Source organism: Cyclopterus lumpus, chromosome 20 (genome assembly GCF_009769545.1).
Source record: "Cyclopterus lumpus isolate fCycLum1 chromosome 20, fCycLum1.pri, whole genome shotgun sequence".
NCBI classification, from domain to species: Eukaryota; Metazoa; Chordata; class Actinopteri; order Perciformes; family Cyclopteridae; genus Cyclopterus; species Cyclopterus lumpus.
Genome location: NC_046985.1, coordinates 6,217,059 through 6,244,236, shown reverse-complemented (window position 1 = coordinate 6,244,236; position 27,178 = coordinate 6,217,059). Strand labels below are relative to the sequence as shown.

At 42.9% G+C, this 27,178-nt stretch overlaps 2 protein-coding genes across 2 annotated transcripts; both read left to right on the top strand.

Annotated features, from left to right (window-relative positions):
* Positions 1-2,775: 2,775 nt before the first annotated feature.
* Positions 2,776-4,066, top strand: sox32 (SRY-box transcription factor 32). The gene is made up of 2 exons (XM_034560442.1): positions 2,776-3,085; positions 3,366-4,066. The coding sequence occupies exons 1-2, from the start codon at positions 2,776-2,778 to the stop codon at positions 4,064-4,066; spliced, it is 1,011 nt and encodes a 336-aa protein (XP_034416333.1).
* Positions 4,067-24,366: 20,300 nt separating this feature from the next.
* On the top strand, positions 24,367-26,451 carry sox17 (SRY-box transcription factor 17). Its single transcript, XM_034560317.1, has 2 exons — positions 24,367-24,832; positions 25,216-26,451. Exons 1-2 carry the CDS (start codon positions 24,535-24,537, stop codon positions 26,106-26,108), a joined length of 1,191 nt encoding a protein of 396 aa, XP_034416208.1. The 5' UTR covers positions 24,367-24,534; the 3' UTR covers positions 26,109-26,451.
* Positions 26,452-27,178: the final 727 nt, after the last annotated feature.

Sequence of the window (27,178 nt, the reverse complement as noted above, 5' to 3'; positions counted from 1 at the left end):
CATCCACATTGTCCTTTTCCAGTTTGTCATCATAAATGAAGACATGTTCATTGATGCTAAACGGTCTTACTGAAGGGTTTAAGAGTTTTAAGGGTTAAGAGGTCACCGCTAGACTTAGTTGTTAGTTTTATCTTGGTTAGTGTATTAGGGTTTTTTTGCTAGCTAGCTATTCCATCACAGCTTTGTGGAATATATTTGCTTTGACAATTATAGGAATTTTCCTCACCTCATGTTTTGCAGGGTGAACTTCCTGTTTAATGTTTGCCCCGCCCACCTACGTGACGTCGCACCAATGAAGACGTGCATTACCCGTATGTAGTTTAAAAAAAAAAAAAAAGTTTTTATTTTCACTCCACAGAAGAGAAAATAAACTCTGTTATTCCATTTGACCAAATACCCCAATGGTCATTAATTAACTAAACATCGTTAATTAAACGTCCTGCATTAATCCAAAACTTTGGTCTAATATTTAGCCGACTCAAGTCACGGAGAAGCTCAGCCGAAACCGACGTTATTGTATTCACGCTGAGTCGTTCAAGCTAATTGATTAAATCCATTAGTGCTTTTCACAGCGCGTTGGAGCGCGCGTCCCGTTCAGCACCCCGGATGTGGATTCTGCCTCTAATTCTGACACGCTGTGAAGAAAACGGGCACCCCTCCCCCCTCCACCAAATACAAACAAACTATTTATTCAAATGAGTGAATACAGCCTACAAAAAAGATGTATTTATAGGTTTATATTGATTTTGATTTTATGTCATCCTCCTCTCGTTTCGACTGATACAAAATGCTTTTAAGTCCACCGTTTTTATCCCTTACCAATATCACAGTGTTGATCAGGTCTTTTTTATTAAGATATCAAGCTCCACTAGGCCTGATTTACTTCATGTGCAGGGTTAAAACTATAAGAACTAATAGGCTCCTAACCGGGACATTCCCACAATATAAAAGTTTGCGCGTGAGTTTTCTCCAAATGACCAAAAAGTAGTCCTTTTTTTCCTTGTGTATTAACCTCTCTGCTCTCAACCATAATACACACAGGGTTCACAACTTCAAGAGGCAGCGTGAGTGGCTCGTCTGCCGGGACAAAGCCGTGCAGGTGCCGGTATTACTGCGGGTCCGTGTATTGCAGATGTCACGTCGCCGCTGTCCCCATCATGGCGTCCATTGTCTGTGTAATGTGAGTCAGCAGTCTCAAAGACAGATATTCATTGAAACCACGCAGAGGAGGCGAGCACCTGTAATGCCATCTTATTATATCAAAGAGGGATCCCACGGAGAGAGCATGGGGGTGCACAGAAATATCATTTATAATTTGTGCATGTTTTTATATGTTCCCACAATATTCTTTTCAGTGCCAACGTCATTGTACTAATTGTACTCAATAGTAACGTCATATCTACTTTATCCTTATGTCTTATGCTTTGTTCCACCACAATAGAGCCATCGTGTACCATTCATGAGTGTTTATAGTGCTTGGAAAAATATAATTTATTCCGATATTTTTGCACTAAACATGACATTATTATCAAATGTTAATATTAAACTAAAATATTCCTATATTAATAAAGTGTGTGTATTCAAGAGTGATTAATATGCTACTCTGCTTTTATGTATAATATGGATAAGATCATTTAAAGTTGTTTTTTTTAAGTTGTTTTTTAAATTTGCTGTATTATTTTTAAATATAATATACATTGTGTTACAACTGACACAAATAATTTCAGCAGGTATATAATTGAAAGGCTGCAAGGGGGCAAACACTGTAGCCATCCTGTGGTTTCTGTGAGTCTGAATCTCTACTGAAGTTTTGACCCATTTCAATACGCTTCATCTCTTCTCTGGGGAAGTCACTTTAAATTAATAAATGTCAGAGATTAAATTACAGCTATTTTTGGGGTTTCCGAAGTCCTAAATGTGAGCTCATCACGCCTCTTTGTACACATCAGCTTTTGTGTCGAGCAAATATTTGTGAGCCGTAATCGTGTAATAAACACTCCTTGATCATGTGTGTTTCTGTCCTGTAAAATGTACTTTGATAGAGACAGTGGATGGCCGATAAGAGCTGAGAGCCACAATGTAATTAGTAACCAGCGCGGCCTCCTGGACACTTTGATGTTCACCTATCAATACCTGCTGCCTTTCAGGACCTATTGATTAGATTCCATGTCTCTCCGATAGGCACGAGGTGTCATTTGATTTGACCTAATATGGATTTAATAGGTGAATCAAGGAACATATCTATTTTTTCTCAAATTATAACGCAAGACCCACGTGTCATCGACTCTTAATATGTATGCGCAGATATAGGAGCAGTCAAACGTATTGATTATTGGTGATTAAAGAAAGATGAAACAAACCTAATGCCAGTCATTTAAACCGCTTTATTTTTTAACTAAGTCATAATTTTACTTTGATCAGTTTATGCATGTATAAAGAGTGACAACGATGCGATTGGGTTCAACACATTATCTTTAATGGATAAGCCAGATTGGTTCGTGGATCTTTTAGATTAATTCGAGCTTTTCATGTCGCCCTTTTGTCATATAAAAGCCACATTGAGTTGCATTACGGATCTTAAGTTTCGTGGGATGGTTGATTGGGGTGTCAGATGGGCCTATCACCGTCCCGAGAAAACACCTGGATTTCACACCTTAAATCCACTCCTCCAGGCCTCCCATTGGTGGAGCTCCCGCATATATCCGTCACAGTGCATCCCCAGGAGGATGACAGCGAGCCCGCAGCGGAGCCACAACATCATCACCATCTGTAAACATGCACTTCGGACACCAGCCCGCTGCTTTCCAGCTCTGCGCCAACAACGCCATGACGTTCGAGGCCGAAGACTCGGGCTCCGTGGACGGGGAGCAGATGACCGAGGTGCGCTCCCCGAGTTCAGGGCCCCCCAGCCCGCAGTCCGTGAACTCGGACTCCAGCTGCGCCAGCCCCGAGGCCAAGTCCGCGTCCACGCAGCAGAGAGTCAGGAGACCCCTGAACGCCTTCATCATCTGGACCAAAGAGGAGCGCAGGCGGCTGGCGCAGCTCAACCCAGACCTGGAGAACACGGATCTGAGCAAAATACTAGGTGAGGAATGATGTGAGGAAATGTGATGGATGAGCCCAGTGGTTGCTAAAGTTAAAGTGCCCCCTTGGAAATCGTTAAGTGTTCCTTCATAACAATATTGGAATTAATTTTTTAGGTTTATTATTTTGTAGTTCTCCTATGGGGAAACCCACGACAATATTGATTTATAGGGGTCTTATAAGAGCTAAGTAGCATCAAATGTTGATTTATATTTCACGTTTAAGTCAGTTTCGCTAAACCAATGAGGATGCAGATCATTAACCCGACAGTGTTCCTGCAGGAAAAACTTGGAAGGCCATGTCCCTGGTTGAGAAGCGTCCATACATGCAGGAAGCAGAGCGCCTGAGAGTGCAGCACACCGTCGACTACCCCAACTACAAGTACCGGCCCCGCAGGAGGAGGCAGCTGAAGAAGAGCGCTAAACCCCAGGGAGCAGAGGCGTATCACCCCTCGCTCTGCAGCTCCGGCTTCCCCGTGCCTTTCAACCTCACCTACCTGCTCCAGAACCAGCAGCATTCCTACCCGAGTAGCACTGCGTTCACAAACTCCCCGGCTAACTTCGCCCCTTTGCGCAGCTGCTACCAACAAACTCCAGTGTTTCCAGACCCAGCAGCAGCAGCAGCAGCAGCAGCAGCAGCGGACGTCTTATCAAATAAGCCTGTGGGGTACCCAAACCCTCCTGCGTACCCTGCAGAGCCCCAGGTGTATTTTGGCAGACAGCACAGGAACATGCAGCACGGCTTCCCCAATGCTGCAGGTCCCCATGTGGATCAAGGGGAGTCCAGCAGGGGTTACGGGGGCCTGCTGGGCCCTGCCGGGCCCTCCTTTGAGTTTTACCTGGAACAGGTCCAGCTGGACATGCTGTACGATCTGGACCGCAGCGAGTTCGAACAGTACCTGGGCCCGAGCACTCACAGGCCGGAGTCAGTGGACCCCGGCAGCTACCAGAGCAGCCACAGAGAGGGACGCTCCGTCTCGTGAAAATACTAAACATGGTGTATTTATTCATATTATCTCAGTGTGTCATAATGACTGCTGAAGGTGTATTTTGTGTTTGTGGTAAATGACTACTGTACATGTCTTCCAATGTGAATGTAATAAATAAATAAACAATTCACCTTACAATGTCTATATTCATATTTAAAATAAATACCACCAAAAGGTATACGCTCAACTGACATAAACACTTACAAATATTACTTTTATTTTTTCATTATAGATGGTGTTAAAAGGAACTTATAATCTTTTTGGCAAAATCAAATATCAATATATATTTTCAGATGAGGAAAAACCCTTTAAAACCGAGTATTTTGCATTTATAAGCAGCATATAAACATGAAACGTGTTTTCAACACATTATAACGTGTACGTCTTCAATAATGTATCGATACATTGATTTATTGTATTGTATTAATTGGTTTGTAACAATATATTATAATAACTATATAATAAATAACGGTTAAAAACGTCCTCTGACCTGCTTACAAGTACATTATATTGTGTTATAAACCATTTAATAATGCATATAAACCTCTGATAAACGAGGGAATGAAATGGAATTATTACCTAAATCTTTCCATGAATTGTGATTCTTATATAGTTCAAATAAGCAGCATGTTTCCAGGAGACCGTTGTTTGTGTAGCATGCAAAACTAAAAGTAAACAATGACTTTTTGTCACATCAGTCGTTAGTCATGTGACTCGCTTGTCACTCAAGCGAGCTCTCTTCCCCAAAGCTAACTAAGTGGTTCGGTTGCCTGAACCGTACTTCCTGTGAAGACAGGAGTTTATTTTGAAAAGACAATATACAAAGAGCGTATAGTGACCGCCACACATGTCAAAAACTGACGCTAGAAGGTTGAGTAGAGCGTCATAGCTTGAAGAACATATTGTCACTCAAAGCTGTGTTATTTGATTTATTTGATCTTGTGTAAAACGTGTGAAGTTCCCCTTTAAGACGAATTTAAATATCTGTTACATTAAACAATGTTGGAGCCATACGACCCTTTGGCAGAAGCCAGACTGTTGACACACGGTTTTATCTCCATCCTCACGTCTTTCTTGGCTCACAGAGGGAAGCAGGGTGGGGCATGAACTTCCCAACTTCCTGTTTCAGTTTAAAACATCTCACAAAGGCTCTAAAAATATGACCCCCAAAATCGACACATCTCCGAACTCGTTCAGACTCTGGCTGCCAAATGTTTACTCGTTTAGGAAAATGTTTACTCCCCCGCCTCGTGTTTTCTGTGTCGGAGCCTTCGAGGCCGAACTCAGGCGGATGTAAGATCCGGGTCGTCCAACATGTCAGGTGCTGCATCGACGAAACAGTAAAAAGAAATGGAGTCGCATTTACTCATTTAAATATACAGCAAAAGTACACATTTAGAAATGTGCATGGATCTGTTCCCATTAAAGGTAATTAAAAGACATTTTAACTTTATTTATATCTTTCTATGGACAAGATCAATGACTAAAACCCAAATAAATATATGAAAAGAAATGTAAGATATATTAATGACCCCAAAAAAGCCAATCTGTTTTACTTTATAAAGTGTGTACAGGGTTTCTTTTCCACAGTCCTTAAGATATGACTGGTACATACAAGATAAACATATCAACTATAAATAACTAGGGTTAGATAAAAAAGAGTCTGGACAATCTAGATCAGACCTGCTTAACAGTTTTTTGGGTGATGAATCCTCTTTAATTACAAATAATTGCTGACTTAAAACACAAAAAAGTAGTTTTTCCTTTACACTTCAATCTGGACGCAGTCTGAAGGCAGAAATATTACTTACCATATCCAGTGATCAGAGTGAAGGGGTTCATTTCCACATCTGCTAATGTGCTTGAATCTGTCTTATTTTAAAACAGTCATAGCAGATATTACAAGTATCTCCCTGAACTTACGTCATTTATGACTTCACGTTCATTGAAAACATCTAAATACTCAGAGAAATTATGCTGATGTGTTAATTTCAGCGACTATACAACGAAAACACATTTGTGTTTTTTTTGTATGGACAAGGATTAATGATCAGAGAACTAAGATATTTTAGAAAGAATATTGTTAACATTAATAATGGACATTTTTGGGCATGTGTACACCTCCATTAATATGCACATTTCAGCCTCTGAAACTGAACCACCATGCAAAGAGTTACTTTCCTGCTGTTTAACCCCTTGAAGGAAGCAGAGCACTCCCTGACGTCTCAGCCAGGTTGAGTCACTTGTTTCTCAACAATCACAACTTAATTAAAAAAATGTGCTCCGCCAAACGAAAAGACAGACGGCAGCAGCAGCGTTTGGAAATGAGTCAGTGATGGAAATCCGATGTGGAGTTGTTGGGAGGAAACGGACGGCCGAGGGAAGGATGACCTTACTCGGAGGAGAGAGCAGACGAGCTGATTAGGAAAGTGAAGACCTGCTGCAATCCAACGGCACCTGAATGAGCGGAAGAAATGTGACGTCAGTTCAATTCCCAAGACGATATTCCCAAAACACACTGCAATGTGCAATGTGCTCTGATGCAAAGAAGTGACGTGGAACACGCTTGATGGTATCAGATTAGATTAGATATACTTTATTCATCCCCAGGGGGACACTTCTTTGTTGCAGCAGCAAGCATGTTTACAATATATACAATACAATATTGTATATATTAAAAATAAAATAAAATAGCAGGGCATATTACATTTAAGAATTTAAATAATAAAAGAAATAAACAGTGTATACAGTGTATCTAAGTGTATATAAAGTATGTAAAGTGAAGCGGTGCAATGGTTATTGATGTTATTGATGATCTGGCCAGAGGTGATTTATTCTACAGCCTTTATTGCAGTAAAATATGCAAATATTCCCGCTTGATGTCTTCTCGGCCCTCTTTGGAGTTACTTGAACTCGAAGCCGCTAGTTCAACTTGTTGTTTTTCTCAACCGTCGGCCCCTCAGCAACAATTAATGACCAGTCGCAGGAACTTCCTGAAGGAAAAACAACGGGATGATATCAGTGTTTCAGGTGAAAATATCATCAACAATAAACAGCGAATGGAAAATGGCAGCTGGACAAATCAGATATCTTTGTTAAATATTTACAAGGCTGGGTTTTTATTAGGCTTCTGGTTTGTTAATTCACATAAAACAACTGAAAAGTGAGTCTGAGTTTCTTCTTTAAAAGTAAAAGTGTTGTTATTTAATAAGTTGACGTTAAAACTTCAAAATACATCTTTTAACGGTCTTTCATTCAGCATTACTAGAGGGTGTACTATTTTCATAAGATGTAATTTGTCATTAACGAACAAAACCACATATTCTCAGGTCGTTTCCCCCCAAAAAATTAAAATATAAACAGTACAGAGATAAAAATGAGTTTCTTCCATCCACCAAACATTGATGTCGTCTCCCTGCAGAGTTATTTATTCCAGGAATGGACGCTTGCATCATAAATGTGCTGTGGCGCTCACAGAGGCATGTTTGATCTTATCACCTGTGAGGAATGTGAGGAATTTGTATTCAGATTCCTCAATAAAATACTTTCCTCGTTAGAGATTAAACGTGGAAATATGCCAACTCTGCGTGTCCAATATCGACAGGCCGAATAGCTGGAGTTTATATTAAACCTAAAACAATTTTTGAGATTTTGTGAGACATTATTAGGGTATTCTTGTCATCAATAGTTTCCTTTGGGCAAATACGAGGCTGCAGGCTGCAGATAATGCTCATCCGAGTATTCTCCTACAGAGACGTCCAAGAAACTCAAACAGGAAGTGAGATACTATCCAAAAGGATAAAGAGAAGGTTTCAACTGGAAAATGCAATTCCATAAAACAAACCTGCAGAAGTTCCCGAGAGCTCAGGACAACAGGAATTTCAGGTTGAATTTAAGCGTCTGATCACTTCATTATGTCAGCCGGCTCCCATCATGCACTAATTGGGCCGATCAGATTACTATAACTTCATCAGGCTCTGGAGCTTCAGCAGCCTTTCACCTGCGTGTCTGACAGGTCTGCATCGTGTGGTGCTTGATGTGTGCAGAGTTCATGGCACGTTGGAAGGCTCCACGGAGATCGTTTGGCTTCTTCAAACTATTCTGCTCATTTACATTTTACTTCCTCTTTTATTGGAATGACTTTCTTCAGAAGACGTTGGTGTTGAAGCTCTTAAAAATGTGTTTTAACATGTGAATGCTGTGAGCATCATGAAGAAGATTGGATTATTAATCTCAACTGGATTCCACAGAAATCCCAGAGATTTATATTTGAGTTTTTAATAATATATTTAAGTAGAAATGCTCCATTACAACTAAAATGCATGCATTGGAAATGTGTCTCAAGTAAAAGTAAGTAAGTATTAAGAATTAAAAGTAGCAAATGTAGCAAAAAACACCCTTGCGCATTCACATATAAGTATATATACTTTAAATGTAATAACTGTATATGCTGCTTGCTTGTTTAATGCATAATAATGCAACATATTTGACAAAAAGGTTACATGTTATGTATAAAAGGTATCCAACTATACATAATAATAATAATAATAATAATAATAATAATACATGAAGGGTTGTTCAGTTAAAGGTATACATATTTCTCTGCTCGTTAGTCGTGAAGTCAAAGTGTAAATAAAATGGAAATCGTTAAAGTCCAACTGGGTGAACTAAACCTTTAATAAACAATAAAGGAAATATCCAAATGAGAAGGACGAGGTCTCGCTCACGGTGTGCAGAGAGAGAAACCTCTTTCCGGTGTGTCATGACGTCGAGACAGACAGAGAGATGATTACTGTAACGGGGTCCGACAGACTGGAGAGACTGGGTGTGTCCCAGTGACCTGCTGGGCCGATACAATACTCACTATCAGAGTCTCTCAGCAAAGACGCTCACGCCTGTCAACAAACACTCAGGGGATGATTAACACAAACACAATCCTCAAGCTGCCTGCAAGTGTTTGTTTGTGTCTGGGATGTTTGTATATATCTTTATATGTGCCGCCTATATGCCTATATATGTACTATATGCTGTACTTTTTTTTCCTCTCACATATTTTTGTATCAGTTTTGACAACAAAACAAATCATCAGAATGAGATGTGGCGTGTTGTTCAGATCATTTTTTGTGGAAATGACGTCACACCTTCTTCCTCAGCGTCCTCTGGCGCTTCATGACTCAGTCAGCGAGTATGTCAATGAGTTTATCTGCATGAGCGTGTGTGTGTGTGTGTGCGCGCGTGTGTGTGTGTGTGTGTACCAGTGTGAGCATCATTGTTTTCAAATACTGATTAAATGACCATTCCAGATGAGACGCATCAACACTATTTCAGGACGTGATTCGATCTTGATAAAAAAAGTGCATTTTGTTGTTATTTGACTACCCCCCCCCCCCACACACACACACACACACACACACACACACACACACACACACACATGTTCAGTGGAATAACACGACGGGAACTGTCACCAGAAATCTTTACATTTCCATCTCACTCATTTTTTAACACGCCAGTTGACGCTTGTTTACAACTCAAAATTACTGAGGTAGTAAATCAAGTTAGAAGTTAGATAATTTTCTATTAGACTACTTATACTCAATCAGACTTCGCCCCCCTGCTGGTCATTATAAGAATGCAGGTTTCAGACACTTAAACAGTGGATTCACTATTTAGATGCGGAGGTTGCCGCCCGTGTTGAAATAAAGACTCGTTAATGCTTCCCATCTAATTGAGTTAACGTTAGCCCCAAGAGCTGAATAAACCGCCGTTTCCCTTTATTTCATATCAGTTAAGTGACATTCGGCATTTATATACATATGTGTGCGTTTGCATGTGCTGAAGACTAATAATGCAGCTATTTCAAATTAGCATGTAATGTGAGCGTGTGCATGTTTTATGACCACAAAACATTTCCATACAATGACAACAGCGGTGGCACTGAGCTGAAGTGACAGTCGATCCATCCCCTCAGCTTTGTCGGCGGGCACCTGTACGTTTGTGTTGACGTGGCTTCTTTAACACCTCCGCTGATTGACTTAGCAAGTAAGATCCTGACAGCTCACCAGGCCCCTCAGCAGGTAAGCGGCCTGTGTGCATACAACGGCGAGCCGGTAGCACCTGAGGTCAACGCATTGTGTGCTAAGCTGCTGCTGTAAAAATCACTTTGGGTATAATGCTCTGATGCGGAGGTCACAGAGGGGGAAAAAGACGGAATTTAACATCTCGTCTTCACGGTCAGACGCCCTCTCCAAAAGGTCACGAGATTCATCTGAGGGGTCATGAGACGGGAAAAGAACATTTATTTCTCAGAATGACCTCGACGTGTTGCCTTTTTATTGTGAATATTTAGAAACACTTTGCTTCCCTCGGGCCTCTTTAAACAATCAAAAACAAAGGAAACTATATCTGTCGTTGTGTGAGCCGGTAGACGTATGAAACTGCCGATGAAAGGGCACAAGCTTCATTTTAAAAAGTCATACGGTCAAAACGATGGAAAGGAGTGACGATAAGGCTGCAGGTAGCAGAACACGGGCTCCTGAGTCTGAGATCTCTCTGCAGACGTAAAGATCGGCAGGAAAAAGCTGATTCAACACCGAGAAGCGTCAGAGAACGAGATAAAAAAATACATCCAAGATCACATGTCAGAAAAGTGGTCTTAATTTGGGGCTCCGTGCTTTGGCAGGTAGAGCAGAGTAAACAGCGTTGGGTTTGAGTGACAGGTTATTGTTGAGTCTGTGTGGGTGTTGAGGAAGGTTGGGCCTTCTCTCAGGACGTGGCCTCACTTCCCTCTCTCCGAGGCTCTCAGGAGGAGAGCACTGGGCCTTTTAACTTTTTTTTTTATACTTGTGTTTGTTAAGGCCACATTCCCTGAGCCCGGCTGCAACTCGTGTTATTCTTCCTGTGCTGTTTGCCCCACTCGCAGCTGGAAGGACAGGAAAACCGATCTGGAAAACTACTTCATGTATGTCATCGGTGATTACAGGATGGCCTGCGCCTGCATGGTGTTAGCAGCCTCACGCCGGGGCTCGCGGCGCAGCGACAGGCCTGTATAACGCTGTCCCGCGGGGGGGGGGGGGAGGGGTCGACGCCGTGCACCCCTCCTCACTCAAGGTCTCGCTTCTGCTTTCGTGCAGAGGAGAAGTCCGTGAGTCCAACGCAGTCCCCGTCAGGGCTCTTCCTGTGGAGAAACTGGAGAGGAAGCTCCACCGGGCCTCCGGCCCACGGTGGCCAGAAACATCCACAACTTTCAATTTCTCGTCTTTTATCTTTTCCACTTCTCACGTCTCAGCGAATGACGGACCTGCCGACACGCGAACCATCAATTAGTGGTGGCGAGAGGCTGTGAAAAAGAATCCATCGCAGGCTGAGAGTCCTCCATTGCGAACAAGACGATGTAACTTTTGCTGAAGAGCAGGCGGCTCTCACAGTTTGTTCTTATACCTACAAAAATCAATGCGCTAGAATGTGTATTTAATTTATAACCCAATCGTGAGCAAACAAACACAGGACTTTCAACCAGGAAACAGCTGTACATGTCCCACGTGGTCTTAGTTATCGCCTTTTTGAGTGACTGAGTTTTAAATAAAGGGTGATTAATCCAGTGTCAAGTCAGATTATTTCAACCAACTTCCCATAGAATTTATTAAAATGTCTAATTTATGAGAATTTTACAAAGATAGAATTACACCTTATCCAAGAAAATAAAAAAAAAACCTTCTGACTTCCATATTATGTCGTCGCAATAACAACGTTTTCTCTCTTGTATCAAGAAAAGAAAACTTTCCTTAACTTTGAGAAAATGGAGAACTTTGCTGCGTGCAGAAATGTAGTGTAGTAAAAGTATAAAGTACCAGAAGATTGAAATAAAGTACAAGTGCGTCCAAACTGAACTCAAGTAAATGTCCTCTGTCACTTTCCTCCTCTGCTCAACAACAACAACAATACGATGATGATTTTTTGTTTTTGGATCACGTCAGTCCTCGGATCTGCTTAATTTCTGGGATGCAAGGCAGCGAGACGCTCATTGCCTCATCCTCCCTCTGCTGCCACTTTCCCAGGCAGAGGACCTGGAAGAGCAATCTAGGGGCATCAGGAATGACAAGGCAGTCCGGCCTCCCATTGTATGTGAGCGTTTACTCAGCATGGAAGAGCAAGGACAGTGAGGCTACAAGAATACAATAGGCTCATATTTATTTACTGCTTAGTGCAGCCAGGGAGACCCCCCTCCCCTCCTTGATAGCTGATAACAACTTTACAGTAATAGACCTCTAATAAAGTCCTCAGAGGGCAAGTGGAGGCCAGACTCTCTGGCTCTGTCCATTTTAAACCCTGACCGATGGGATGTTCAATCTATTAAGAAAACTCACTTCAACACATGTTGTGAAACAGGTCTGGTGAGTTGAGAAAAGACAAATTGTAAATATAATCACACAGTGCATTCAAATCCTTGTCTACTTCATAGAAGATGACGTTACTGTCCGACAGGTGAATTAGGACATTTCTTCACATAGTATATGGTAATGACAAAATATATAGTACAATTACATGTAATACTTTAGGTAGTCATTTTACATTAATTTTCTGTCTTTTCTATATTCATAATCTTTTTGCTTATTAAACATGGTCTCGAAAAATGCTCAAAGTGTTGGAATTTATTTTCAGTATTCAGGAAAGAAAAAGGGCATCTAGAAAAAGTCCTTAAGTGGCAGCAAATTGCTTACTTTGTAAGTTTAAATGAACACATATCCGATATGCATTTGGATGACTGTCTACTAAGTGGTTACTAAGGGTGTCTTTTGTGTTCTGTGTATTTCATGCGATCGATATTGTCATGTTGCTCATTATCCCTTTGATGAACTTTGATAAAGCAAAAATGAAAGACGGTTCATATTCTTAAACCTTTTTGATTATCATCCACTAAATAAGCAAAATGAAGCAAACGGACAGATGAGAGGAATCTGTAAAGTCAGTCGTGCAACAAGTGGAAAAGAAACGCAAAGATGTGGCTTTGTGATGAGATCTGCCAACAAAGTGCTGCTGCTCTTCTGCTTGGTGCACACCGGGCCCAGGTGGGTCCCATGCAGCTGATTACTGTCCAATCAGCAAAGCCACCAAGCAGAGGAGGGGCCACGCTATCAACATATTAAAATGAGTAATACTGAGACAAAGCAACATGTGTGCAGATGTATTCACTCTATGCGTGTTATTAGGAGGTATGACAATGAGTAAACGGGCTTTTAAGGTGCAATGCCTTTGAGTTCCAGTGGAGGGCTCCCTCTGTTGTCCTGATTCATAATCCATCTGTGAAACACAAGTAAAGCAGAACATAAACATTCACTTTGAAATGTCAGACAGGCGGCGTTTCCCTTAAAACTCCACATGCAGGGTGAAGATTACACATTTATATTTTGGACTTAAGGTCGAACCTCCCGATCCAACTGATCAGCTGTTTGTAAACACAACCTGACTGAGGATTGACCACCATTTACACTTATTTCCTCCCACGTTTTAATCTGACTGAAAAATGCCTCAAAATGGACCAGACCGACTATCTGACCTACATGACCGAGTCCCGGGCCTGACAAAAATTAATTTTCCGAGAGGCATTATGGGAGTGTGATTTATGGGTTGCCTTGATGCCTTGTGGGTGTAATTGTGAGAGCAGGGCTGAAGTTGAGTGGCTTTGGTGCCCCCGTCCCCTCCTCCAATCCCTGAGTTTCAGAGATTAACTCAGATGCTGGATTAAAATCTCAAAATAGAGAAATCCTTTTAGATGAACAGATTGATTAAAAAAGGGGGAAAGATGAGCGTGGGGTGGCACTGAGCTGCTGATATTCTCACCTGGAAGAGAAAGTCCTCGTGGAGCTCAATGAAAAAACAGAATTGTGTGTTTATCTTTGATGAATTCAAACGGTTTCAAGACAAAAAACGTTGATCCTTTAGAAGTTACGGTCCTTCTCCGAAATTATGTTTGACCATCAGCAAATCTAGTGAAATCACTGGATGGATGGAGTTGTAGAAATCTTTGTGCACACTTACATCCGCTAGCTTTTAAATTATTACACAATACATTTGCCATTTGTCACCATTCTGTGAAACAGGTTCATTTGCTTTTCTGTCATATCTGTTCATTAAATATTAAGTTACAGCCATTAGTTAGCTGGTTAGTTTAGCTTAGCTTATCTTAGCATAAAGACTTTTATTGTGATTTTGTGTCGCGATTTTTTATCTTCTGAAATCTACACAGTTGCATTTAGATAATTTGTTGGTATTTGCATAATCACACAAACACACACACACACTCAAATCAACACACAACTGCAACACAACATCTAAAAACCTGCTCTGCTTGCACAATTCAGAGAAACCACTCGAGCGCCACTTGCTTTTCACCACACTTTCATTTTGAACCCTAATAGTTTGGTGCAGGTTTTGGGGAATGACGTTTTTTCTTCTCGCTGTACTACTCAGTTTGGTGAGTAACAGACAAAAAAAGGCTGAATGCTTGACATCGTCATCATTGTGTGGCCTGTTTGATTGCGGGAAGCAGGTGTATGTTGGTGTGGCCTTTCAGACCAGATTTAGTCATCCACTCACTTCCCCCTGGACCCCAGGTTCCCTCTGCGTTTCCCAGCAGAGCTCAGCCCCCCCCCCCCCCCCCCCCCCCCCCCCTCCCTCCCGCCTGCATGCATGAAACACAGTGCAGAACGCATTTCCATCAAACACCGCACACGGCTGCATGCGTTTAAGATGTATTGCATTTCCTTGGATAACCTTCTTTTGATTTTTAAAAAAATGTCTTGTTTTTGCTACTGCACTCTCTTTTACCCTCATCCTCCGTCTCCACAGCTCCCCCCTCTCCTTCCAGACCCAAGCTCTCTTCCTTCCTGCCCTCTCACAGCTTCCTGCTCCAGCTCTTATCACTCCAGAAAACATGACACGGTCTCAGCCCAGTCAAACCAACACTAACCTAGTCCCCCCTCTCCTTGGCCATCATCACTGCCTTAAATGGAACTATTGTGGCCCCTCTGGGTGTCGAGGTGCCTGCAGGGGAGTGAGTGGATATCTCAGAGGCCATGTCATCCACCTGGGCCAAATCTGTTAATGGACTTATTTATTATAAACAATATAGCCTCTACTTCACAGCCTACAGAGGAACAATAAATCTGAAGTGGCCAGGCGTGTTTTTATTTATGTATTTATTTATCTCAGAGGAAGCCGTGGGCACATTGGGACTTTATCAACTCATTCTCCTCCGAGGGGTTTTCCTCTGAGCTGAGGAAATAGTCTGCTTTGATTTACTCCGTGAAGCTGTGCCTTATAATACAACAAGAGGTGACTGCATGGGGCCTAGGCTGTGAGATCTGGTTTGTGGTTCAAATGCGCAGAATCATACTTGAGTTGACGTTATCTTGATTTCATAAATAACATTAAAGAATATTTCCTGGGTTTGGATTTTCCATCATTACGCAGTAAAATCATACTGCCTAAAATCTCAGTTTGGTGTATTTGTCCAATCAGATTCATATATTTTCATGAGCATCTTGAGTAACATTATGTGCATCGCTTGCAGGTTGTATTTATTGTTGTTCTATGACACTGCTGCCAGATACGGGTCTGCTAAGGCATGATAGAGCCTGTGTTATTGTAAGGCCACAAGGCCATCTGATAAGGCCCCATGCTCCACAGCCTGCAGCGATAACACATGTTTTGGATGGTGTCAAGCCAAAAAAGCCGAACCTGTCGCCGAGCAGAATGCAACAATTCCGGCAAAGTTCAATGTCTGCACTACGGGCATTGATCAGAATATCTGGATGCCATTTCTCAGCTGCGAATAGCGTCCTCTTGGGTCTCCATTGTTTCACACACTGCCGCATGTCAGTGTAGGTAGTGAGCTTTTGTCTGGATGCAGAAACGTGATGATATCAGGAGGGACTTTCCCCTGAGTTTCCTGATATGAGCTTTTCCCATGTTATCATGTAGGAATAATCACTGTGGGGGGGGGGGGGGGGGGGGGGGGGATCAGCTGACAGGGATTGCGTGAATTTTATTGTAAGGACAAACGTAAGAAGGCTTTTAATCTGTTTTAAAATAGTTTGACTTTAATGTTTTTTTAACGTCTTTTACTCATTTAAAGGTCCAGTGTGTGGGATTTAGGGTAATCCATTGGCAGAAATGGAATATAGGCTCACTCAGGCGGAGTCTGCTATGTTGAACCAACATGATTTCTACAGTAGCCCAGAACGGACAAACCAAGCACTGGCTCTAGATCGTGTTTTTTTGCGTTGGCCACAGTGGTTCTCCGACACACTTGACACACGGGGGAAGTTTCAGTTGCTTCCAATCTGCAACCTCACTGCCAGATGCCACTAATTCATACCCACTTGACCTCTAAGAGTAATTATTTAACATTTGGCCTTCTTGCTGAGCGTGAAATGAAACGTTACAAACATTACATCTACTTTGTTTAATCAATTGAAAGCAGACATGTAAATGTTTTATCTGACAACATATTGACACATTAGCAGGTTACTACGTCATGTGTTAGCAAACTGTTGTCTGTTTACACTTCCAACAGACATAGTTGTACATAACCCACTTTAAAACAACAAGTTGTTGTTTATAAACATATACTGTATGTATAACGTGTTAATCAGTGAACAGCTGTTACCTTTGAACAGGCGAGCGCTATAGTTAGCTGTAGTTTAAGCTATGCTAACCAACCGCTAACAGTCGCTTCATATTTGAGAAAATGAATATCTACTAAAGGGCATATGTAGTGAAATATATTCCTTTAGCGAGGCTGCATGGTGGGCTTTGGTGCAGCAGCCTGCGACTGTAGGGAGTGAGTAGATATTGATGATCCGGACCACTGTGTGTAAATGAACTGAGGAGATAATCTCCATCAGGTGAACTCTAACACTGAGAGGTTTAGTCAAACAGAGGAACTCCTTGAAGTGTAAGATAGGCCAGATATGTGAGATAATGTATTGATAAAATGCTCCCATGGCGCACATTTCACTGTGACTCATTGTGGTTATAACCGCCGTGTGTCATGTTAATTACGTCAGCTCTCACTTTGATCTCAAATAGGAAAATAAAAAAAGGTGAAAGTCAAATGTTCCCGCCTGAGGTTGATTTGAATTGCACCTCACAGTATGTCAACTCGACACCAATCCATCTGCCTCGCGATTTTACTTCGTTTGACTTTTGATAAGAGCCTCAAGCGAGAGAAAGAAACAATCTGACGGAAAATATGTGTGAATCTGATTAAAAGGTGGGTCGGCTCTTACTATCAATGCTGCTTGTTTCTATACAGCGGTAGTGTAAAGGGAACAACGTAGGGAGGAAGCCCTCACACACACACACACAGTGCATTTCCTCCATAAAACCACAGCTGTGTGAAAACAACACATTCCTGAGCCATTTCTCTCACTTTAGCACAATAAAGGACACAAGTGTCTGCAGAGCCCTCACCAACGTCGCTGAGTTGAATAAAGACTCATGTGCGGCTAATTTGGCAACGACAGCGCGATCATATAAAAGTGCTGCGTCACAAATAGTTAATTAAAAAGATCAGTATTGACGTGGGAAAACAGTTTTAAGCAGTTTTTTACCGCAGTCCAATAAAGGAGAAGTTGCCGCGTCTATGAGGAAGTTCCAGCGATGACTTTTGGAGTATTTGTTCTGTAATCTCCAGAAATGACGTTGCATTAGTTCGCTATGAGAAAAAATATTATGGAAAGTCTCATTTAAACCGAGTCTTATGATTTTGTTTCTGTGACAGCTCAGGGTAAGTTTGAGTTTGGGACGTTTCCTCTTATCTGCTGTCTCTGCGGCTCCCTTATTGATCCAGATTCTTGCAAGGTGCGATGCCACTGATCACAGACGCCATTATTGATCGAAAATCGGTCACCCTGGGCCGCCATGGCGTCCTGTTAGCACCCACGGGGGTATCTGCGTTTTTGTTCTACGCTTTAGCGCCTCGCCAAGGCAAAGGCCACACATGAAAGGATCCAGCGTGTTTGAGCCACTGAGGAATCAATTCACACCCTGATTGTCATATACAAAGGCTTCACTGTCTCTTCCCTTGTTTCCAAAAAAACTAGTCTGGAGAGTTTGATCAGTAATTAACTCATTTCATAGCCACGGCATCAAACACTGATTTTAAAGTCTGGATATTATTCTGTTGAAGGTGCGATCTCTTCAGCATGCATCGTCATCATCATCATCATCATCATGTTGCTGGAAAACAGATTAGACGTATTCAGGGACTTCTCGGGCGGAGGGGTCAAAGGCAGGTCAAGTTGCGGTGAGTATGATTTATGTGGTATGAAACAATAATGGTGCTCGGACATAATCTATCATTGGTTTTCTCACCAATACTTGCGATTCTTATTTGTTGTGCCACAAAGCGAGAGAAAAAATGACTGTTCGGCCCAAACAAAAGTATTGTTGTGCCCATAAGTTATTGTTTAGGAGTATAACTTCATCCCTATGATGGTAAAAACTAATTATAAAATGGTTTATTATATGCCTATAAGTTCATTTTCTGATCTTTTCTTCTATTTGCAAATATTCACGTGCACGTTTTGTTCTAAGAACTAAAAGGAGTTATTTCAGGCTCATACTCGTGTCAAGGGCAAAAAGAAAAGAAAGACCTAAAATAGACACAGCTTATCAGTTTGGGAATGGTCATAGCACCAGTAGGAACAATGGCGTAGCGAGATGGGAGCTGAGGTTGACCCTAATAATGCGACTGGTCTTGTCAAGGAACCTGGAGAACAGGAAGCCCTCCGTACCTCTGCCTTAATGGATAAAGTCATAAAAATGATAAACACGGGTCTCGATAAGTCTCCGTCAGGACAATGTGGATTTGGGTCGGGCCAGTAAAAGTGAAGAGATGAAAGCGTCCGCTCTCCCGTGTGGCTGACCTCCCTGCTCGTTTCTCTGAGGAAGCCTCGGTTCTCCCATTCCCCCGCTTACTAATGGTGATTCATCAGTCAATCAAGACGTTCTATTAATACTTCCTCCTGCCTGTGGTGTTGGAAAAAGTGCAACCACAGTTACAAATGAGCGAAAGTCACCCTGAGATCAAGGGGAGTGGCTGAGTATAAGTATCCATGGAGTTAAAGGATCATTCTGCTTTGTTACGACTTGGATCTCAGTTTTAAAGGTCTGGCTGCTGTTTCTATTGGTTTATACACAACACACAGCAAAGTTAAGATAATTGTATTGGTTTTCAAACAAATCCCAGTTTAGCTTATTTTATTTAAAAGAATAGTGAAATTATTGTGTAGAATTTCCACTGTAGAAATTACGTATGTATGTATATGTATATATATATATATATATATATATATATATATATATATATATATATATATATATATATATATATATATATATATATACATATACATATACATACATAAAGTGATTTCATATAATCTGTCAGTTTGGTTAGAGCCATTGTAGGACATTTTGGGAATTACACTTTCTTGAAGTTTAAGTGTAATTTTTCACTCTCGTGTCTGTGAGCTAAATGTGAAGCTATGCAGCCTTTAGACCGTTAGCTTAGCTTAGCATAAAGACAGGAAACAAGCAGAAACTGCTAGCCTTGCTATATTTTCCAGTTGATTGGTCCCTAATTGGTTCATATGAGCTGTCAACCTAGAATAAGAATTTTCTTTTGAATGTACTTTTTTTATTTTTGTTATATATATTTATATATATATATATATATATATATATATATATATATATATATATATATATATATATATATATATATACATATATATATATATTCATCTTCGAAATCCCTTTCCCACTCGTGATGCCACTGATTCAAAGCCTCACACCATATCCTTGACATTATAGTTTTGCATAGCTGCATCCTCCATGTCGCCTCTGAGTGAAACTACAGCACGATGGATGTTCTCAGGAAAGAGATTTTGATTATTTTACTTGTTGCTTCCGTTTTATTGTTGGCTGACCCCTGGCAGCTTGCAAAACCCCGAGGTCGCCACAACTTGTCGTGAAAAGTTTTCCAAACATCCTCATGTTAGCATGACTAAAGGCATATTTAAGATTCGCCTCGGCCCCCGGGGGCTTCGGTTCAGTCAAACACTCAGGAGAATGAGGGCGAGACGAGAAGATAAGGCGGATGTGCTCATCTCCAAACTGAGAGCGGCGGAGACAAACAAGAAATAGTTTTATCATCAGAGCATCTTCATTCCGGATGGTGCTGCAGACGGGCACGGGGTGAAGATATCAAAATGTCCTCTTTGCTCAACGTGGAGGGAGCCGGCCAATAAACACGACAGGGCCGAGTAGATTCCCACCTGATTCCCAGCAGATCCCCGACAGATTAACGCCTCCAGAACAATGAGACGAGAGTGGAGACCGCTTCCTCTGTGTCTGAGGCAGACAACATCCCAGCAGTGTTACCCTTTCTGCAGGGTTCGGGTGTGTGCTCTCGGGCAAGGGAACTTTCCCAGCAATCCACTGAGGGGGTGGGGGGAAGACTGTACCACCGTTTTATTCCGTTTTATTCAAGCAGACACATCAAGTCATCTCTGCGTGCTTGGGATCGGTTTCTGTTTTGTTTTTATGGTGTTCGTTCGCCCCGAGAATTTCAAGTCCCCAATTTCTGTGACCAAAGAAAAAACGCAATCCAACGTAAACTCTCATATCCTATTTGTGAGCATAATTTAACCACCGTAACCTGTGGATAATCTCTCACATCTGCAATCTCCCTCATGGGGCGATTCTCAGGTTATTAAAGATCAACCACCAAGAAAAAAGCCCTAAAGAAGTCACATTTTTCCGTGACTTATTTCCACGCTCCGTGCACAGTTTGACAGCGGAATTTAAATTAATTTTAAATTCCTAAGTGACTTTATTAGTGTTAAAACTTCCAGCTTCGGGGGTGAAAACGTGTGATTTCTATTTTCAGAATCCAGACTTTCTCTCCTCCTTTCTATTCTGCACACCTGTTATGTGCACCCGCCCCCCTTAACCTCCTCATTCTCTCCCTTCCCCCATCCAAAAACACCTCCCGCTCTCCAGCAGGTGTTGGAGGAAGTCATCGTCTAATCAGATAATCTAGTAGAGCGACTATATTGAACTGAAACTGGACTCCAAATAAGTGGTTTCTCGGTTTCTTCTGGCCGTGTAAATAAGCAACTTTTTGCTAACTCTTAGCCGTATTATCTTTATAAGCTGATAAAATGGCAATGTTGTTCCAGCTTGATGCCAACGTGCTAAAGCAAATGGACAATTTTATTTCTTTTAGTTTTATAATATAATACATGCATTTTAAATAATGTGTGTTTTCCCCATATGTAGAGCAGTGTGGTAAATGATTGATAAATGACGTGTTAAAATGTCATCTGTAAAATGTCATATTTGTGTCCGACCAACAGCCCACCACCCAGACACCTTCAAAGAACCACGATAAGGCCGAGACAAAGAGCACATCTTCTCGTACGAGACACAGACACAAGCAAACGTTTGGTGTTTTTCTTCATGACAAATGACCCAAGTGATTAACTGATTATCAACATTTAATGATCTGTTATTTGACTACTCCATGAATTCACTAAACATCCTTGAAGAAGTGTAGGATTCAGAGTCCCTTAACATTTGCTGATAATTAGAGTATTGTTAAAACTCAGAACACTTTTCCCTTCTGTGGCTTTGTCCGGCTCAGGCCTTCGCGGCTCCAGCGGCTCAGGGGATCAGCGGCGAGTGCTAACATATATATACCTTCCGCCCCTGTGATTTAAACTAACACCGCTGCCTCGCAGCGCAGCACAAAGGAGCCAGCAAACACATTGTGCAATTCCCAAGAAAACCACCCACAGACATTTCTGCAGCGAGACTGGCGACCAGCGGCTCAACCGCGTTTCAGAACTCACTCGGAAGGCGGACAGTTTGTGCTGCTACGCCAAGGACAGGAAGTGCTTGCAGAGGGACAGGAAGTGCTCACTGCTGCAGTAGCCGAGGCTGGAACTGAGATAATGCCATTGTGTAAGCAAGCCAAGTGACCTCTCCCTTAGCGCTGAGTCCAGAGGCTGGCGTCGAGAGCCCTGGCCCCCACCCAGCCCCAGACTCCCCAGGCACGGGGCGGGGGACTTGGTGGAGGGACACAGGGAGGAATGGAGGGAGGAGGGGGGGTATGAGGCGTGTCCCCCCCCCCCTCCCCAGTTGTCCCCCCACCACCACTCCTTTGGGTCGACTCTGAACCTCACCTTGTAGAGGAAGTGTGGCTACGACTCCAGACTTTATGACTTCTCCCATCAAAAGACAGGATTTTACACTCCCACACAGCTAAAGAGAGAGAGGTGGCCAGGACACGCTCATGCCCACGCCCATGTCAACACACGCATTCACAGAGACACACACATGCAAACACAGAGTCTCTCGTTCTCCACTCTCTTGGGACTGGAGAGGGGGGAGGGGGGGGGGGACCTTATCAGGTCATAAGCAGTAAAATAGACGATGACAGTATTATAGTCCAGATCCTGTCCCATGCAGTGCTTGGCTGGACGCTCCATCCAAAACACCCGCCCACCGACCCCTAGAGGGTCACCCGGCGTGCTCTCTGTGTCCCCGCTGGTGTCTGCACCAGGGGCACGAAAAGGTTGCATAAGCATCTCTCATATTTCTGTCAGCCCCTTTTGCCGTGACACAGGGACCGTATGCCACAACGAGATGGGAACGGGCCGAGAAGAGCTGACAGGTTGAGGTCTGCTGGCTCCGATAAGAACCAGCATCGGCTTGTGGGTGATGTTTGGGTTTCTGACCACAAACAGGGGCTTCGTTCTCTGCTATATAAACACTCCAAGTCTAGACATTTGAGGTGCAACAGGTTGCTTTAACCTTTCACCCACCGAGTCACCGTCCATGATCGGGCACAGCTGCTCCGAAAACAAGGATACGCAGTCTCACACATTTCTGAAGCTCGCACGTGTGTTTCATAGAGTTTATGGAGTTTATGATTGACAATACTGGTTCATGTCATCAACACATATGCTCAGTGAAGCAGTCCTCAAGTTTCACCTCAAAATCTCTCGCAAATGTATTGAATGTCTTTTTTTGTACCTTTTTAAACTGAGACAAAGCCTATTAATAATACAATAAAGTGAATAAGGATCCACTGAGGTAAACATTATTTAACTTGGACATAATAGTTCAAACATTTCAGGTGAAACGCACCTGAAATCTTTGTATGAGTTGTTGAAAGAAGTATATAATATATATCTAAAGTCTAATAACAAAAATAATGAATTACTTTCTGATTCTTTTTTGAACATGCTGCTTTATTTTTAGTCAGACTTTGCGTTATTGCCATTATGTACCTTTATGTAAATATGTTTTTTTTCTGTTCTCTTCATAAATGTGCTACCAAAAAAAAAAAGTCCTTTAGAGCGTTTTTACGTCCACAACTCAATCAACCAGCTGCTTGTCGGGTCATTAACATCCCAGACCGACGTCTAGTCGGACAACGACAGTGTATCCACGACGGGTTTGACGCACGAGTATCACGACATTTTACAGGTTCTTTGTGTCAGAGGCCTCATCACTTAACAAACATGTAATGGGTGTTTATTTAAGCTTTCTTATTTAGGTCTATTGATTTCACTTTGAGGAACGTTAAACACTCAAACGCCCTTTGTCCAGCCCTTCTCATTAGGCTGCAATCAAAGAACGTCTCCATCGAGACGACTGTGCGTAAAAGTTGCGAATGAGGGGACCATTAACTCCACGCGTAAACCTGACATTCTGGATTTTAACTCACTTAACCCCCCCCCCCCCCCTCCAATACACAGACTCTCGATGAAGTGTATTGATGTCTGCACATCAGTGTCAGTCTAATACAAGGGTGACAATTAGAACTGGACTAAATAAACGTGATTGTGGATTAAAGAGTTCAGCAGTTTCACCTCTTTTCTCTCCTGAAGTAGATAACATGTCACACATTGCCAACTTTTTAAAACCTTTTGCACTAAAGCCTGGGTTTATATCGTAGTGTTTGATGTCGCCAAAAAACAAACATTTTGTGAATATATATATATATATATATATATATATATATATATATTTTATGTATAGTTTTTCATCTAATATAAATCTCACAGCGTCTCTCCTGAGAGGGGCTCAGCGCTTCAAACAAGGGTCGGAGGCGGACTACTCGAACTTTTTTACACCTTTGTAGTCGTGGGCACTCCCACCACATGGTGATTGGCTGCCTGTGAGTTTATAGCGCACGAGCCTTCACATCCAGCACTGAGTATTCGGTTCACTTCAGTCCATGCGACTCCTGCGAATGGCTTATGGATGTGACTAATTATTTCAGCCAGAAACCGTGTTAAGTTCTTTGTATCTGTCCGCTGGTTCTCGGCCGCAGTGCGTTGCTGCCCGCTGGCTCTCCACAACCTCCCAGCTGGACAGAGATGAGTAGTCCCGATGCGGGTTACGCCAGCGACGATCAGACCCAGGCAAGGTGTACGATGTCAGTCATGATGCCTGGAATGGGACACTGCCAGTGGGCCGACCCCCTCAGTCCTCTCGGGGACGCCAAAGTGAAGAACGAGCCGTGCGCCTCCGGCTCCGGCAGCCAGAATCGGGGCAAGACCGAGCCGCGAATCCGCCGACCCATGAACGCGTTCATGGTCTGGGCGAAGGATGAGCGCAAGAGACTGGCGCAGCAAAACCCGGACCTGCACAACGCGGAGCTCAGCAAAATGTTGGGTAAGTCTTTTTTTATACCTCATTTAATCAGTGTCGCGTCTATGCGCCAGGTCTGTACGTGTTATTTTAGAAAGAGTATTATATTTGTTTCCGTTATTTATACGCGTTTATTGTTTTTAAAAGTCACTTTCGTGTTGCTCAAACAACAATGAATGGTTGTTTCTCAATCAGTGCAGGGGGGGGGGGGGGGGGGGGTCGTTGAGGCAGCAGGTGGAGTTACCATGTTATTAAAAGTTACTGTGTCTGAGTTAAGCTGCACATAACCTCAAAAACCTGTCCCCGTCCGCTAAAATGGCAACAAGCTATTTTTGTGTGCATCGCCAGACTGCATACAGTATCTGCTGACATATCATTGACGTGCACTCTCTCCTCTTGACCTGCAGGGAAATCGTGGAAAGCCCTTCCTGTCACAGAAAAGCAGCCCTTTGTGGAGGAGGCCGAGCGCCTGCGGGTTCAGCACATGCAGGATCACCCCAACTACAAGTACCGGCCCCGGCGGCGGAAGCAGGTGAAGAGGATTAAGAGGCTGGACTCTGGCTTTCTGGTCCACGGCGTGTCCGATCACCAGGGCCCGTCCATGCCCGGGGATGGCAGAGTGTGCGTGGAGAGTCTGGGCCTGGGCTACCACGAGCACGGCTTCCAGGTTCCCCCGCAGCCGCTCAGCCACTACAGAGACGCTCAGGCTCTCGGGGGCCCCTCTTATGAAGCGTACAGCCTCCCTACGCCTGACACCTCACCTCTGGACGCTGTAGAGTCAGACCTCATGTTCTTCCCCTCACATTCACAAGAGGACTGCCACATGATGCCTGCATACGCTTACCACTCCCAGGCGGCGGAGTACCAGCACCAGGACCACCACGGCAACCCCATCATGCACCGGCACCCTGCCTCAGCTCCGGAGCAGCCCCATCAGCCTGCCAATCTTCCCCCTTCCTACATGGGATGCCCCAACCCTCTGGCCATGTATTACACTCAGCACTGCAGTCCCAGCCACCCCAAACGGCATCCCGGTGGGGCAGGACAGCTCTCCCCACCACCGGACTCCCACCCTCACTCGGCAGACAGCGTGGAGCAGATGCACCACTCTGAGCTGCTGGCCGAGTTGGACCGCAGCGAGTTCGAGCAGTATTTGAGCTCCTCTTCGGCGCGTGCGGACATGACAGGCCTGCCGTACGGGCCGCACGAGGCTGGCATGCAAGGACCCGAAAGCCTGATATCATCGGTGCTGTCAGACGCCAGCACAGCTGTGTATTACTGTAGCTACAACAACTCCTAACCTCCTGCCTGCCCCGTTAGCCTGCTGCACGGACACATGATCTGACCTCAAATCTCTGTAGCTAAATTTGAACAAAAATGTTTTTTTATTTTATTTGTCATCGCGAGCCTACACTACCGGGCCCGTGATATTTTAAAATGCCGCTTTAGGGGAAGGCTGTTTGTACTGTAAGAAAAAAACAATAGAATATTTTAAACACTGGTTTTTAACTTTTTCCTCCTCTCTCGCAGGGATTCATTTTGTGATATTAAAATATTGAAGGGCCACTATTTTAACGTTTATGTATATACTGAAGGTGTTTTTTTAAAAATACTTTTTGCACTTTTGAGAAATAAATTTTTGCAAATAGACTCCATCCTCTCTTGTATTTATTATTTCACATGCTCTTACACAAACACTGAAAGAAGCTTTCTTTCACATGTATTTATTGTATGATTTAATTTCTAAATCAAAAGCTATATCACCTAAAAGCAGTTGGGTCCATTACTTTATATGAAGAAAAAAAAATGCTTTGTGAACAACTCACTCTTCAGATGTTTTTCTACTCATCACAACATTCAGCGTCGGCTATGTATTAAACTATCTCTCTTCCACATGGAGCATAAATGGGCTTCCAGCAGCCCCGGTTGCTCACCTGGAAGCAGGGCAGCGGAGGGCCGCGACCCGACTTCCTGGCCCGCTCAGAGTGGAGATGATCTCAGTGTCCGCGTTACACATGGCGCCTTGTTTTCGCAGCATGGGAGCGTAGTTTACGCTCCGGACATCCTGTCTCTGAATGATTTAGTCTCTTCTGATTGATGCAAGGGGTCATTAAAATTCACCACACCTCTGTCAAACAATGGTGACACTTTATTTTGTGCATTTTCCCGGCTGACTATGAGGTATGATTCAATAACCGTTCTCCAGCTACGCATAATTACACAGCCAGTAACATCAGGTTTTATTTCTGAAGGGCTATGATATATTTATCCACTCACGCCAATTTTCTTGCTTCATCGCACGTCAAATGTATCAGTTGAACATCTTTAAGAGATTACATAAAACCTTGAGAATGATTCGTGGTATTTATA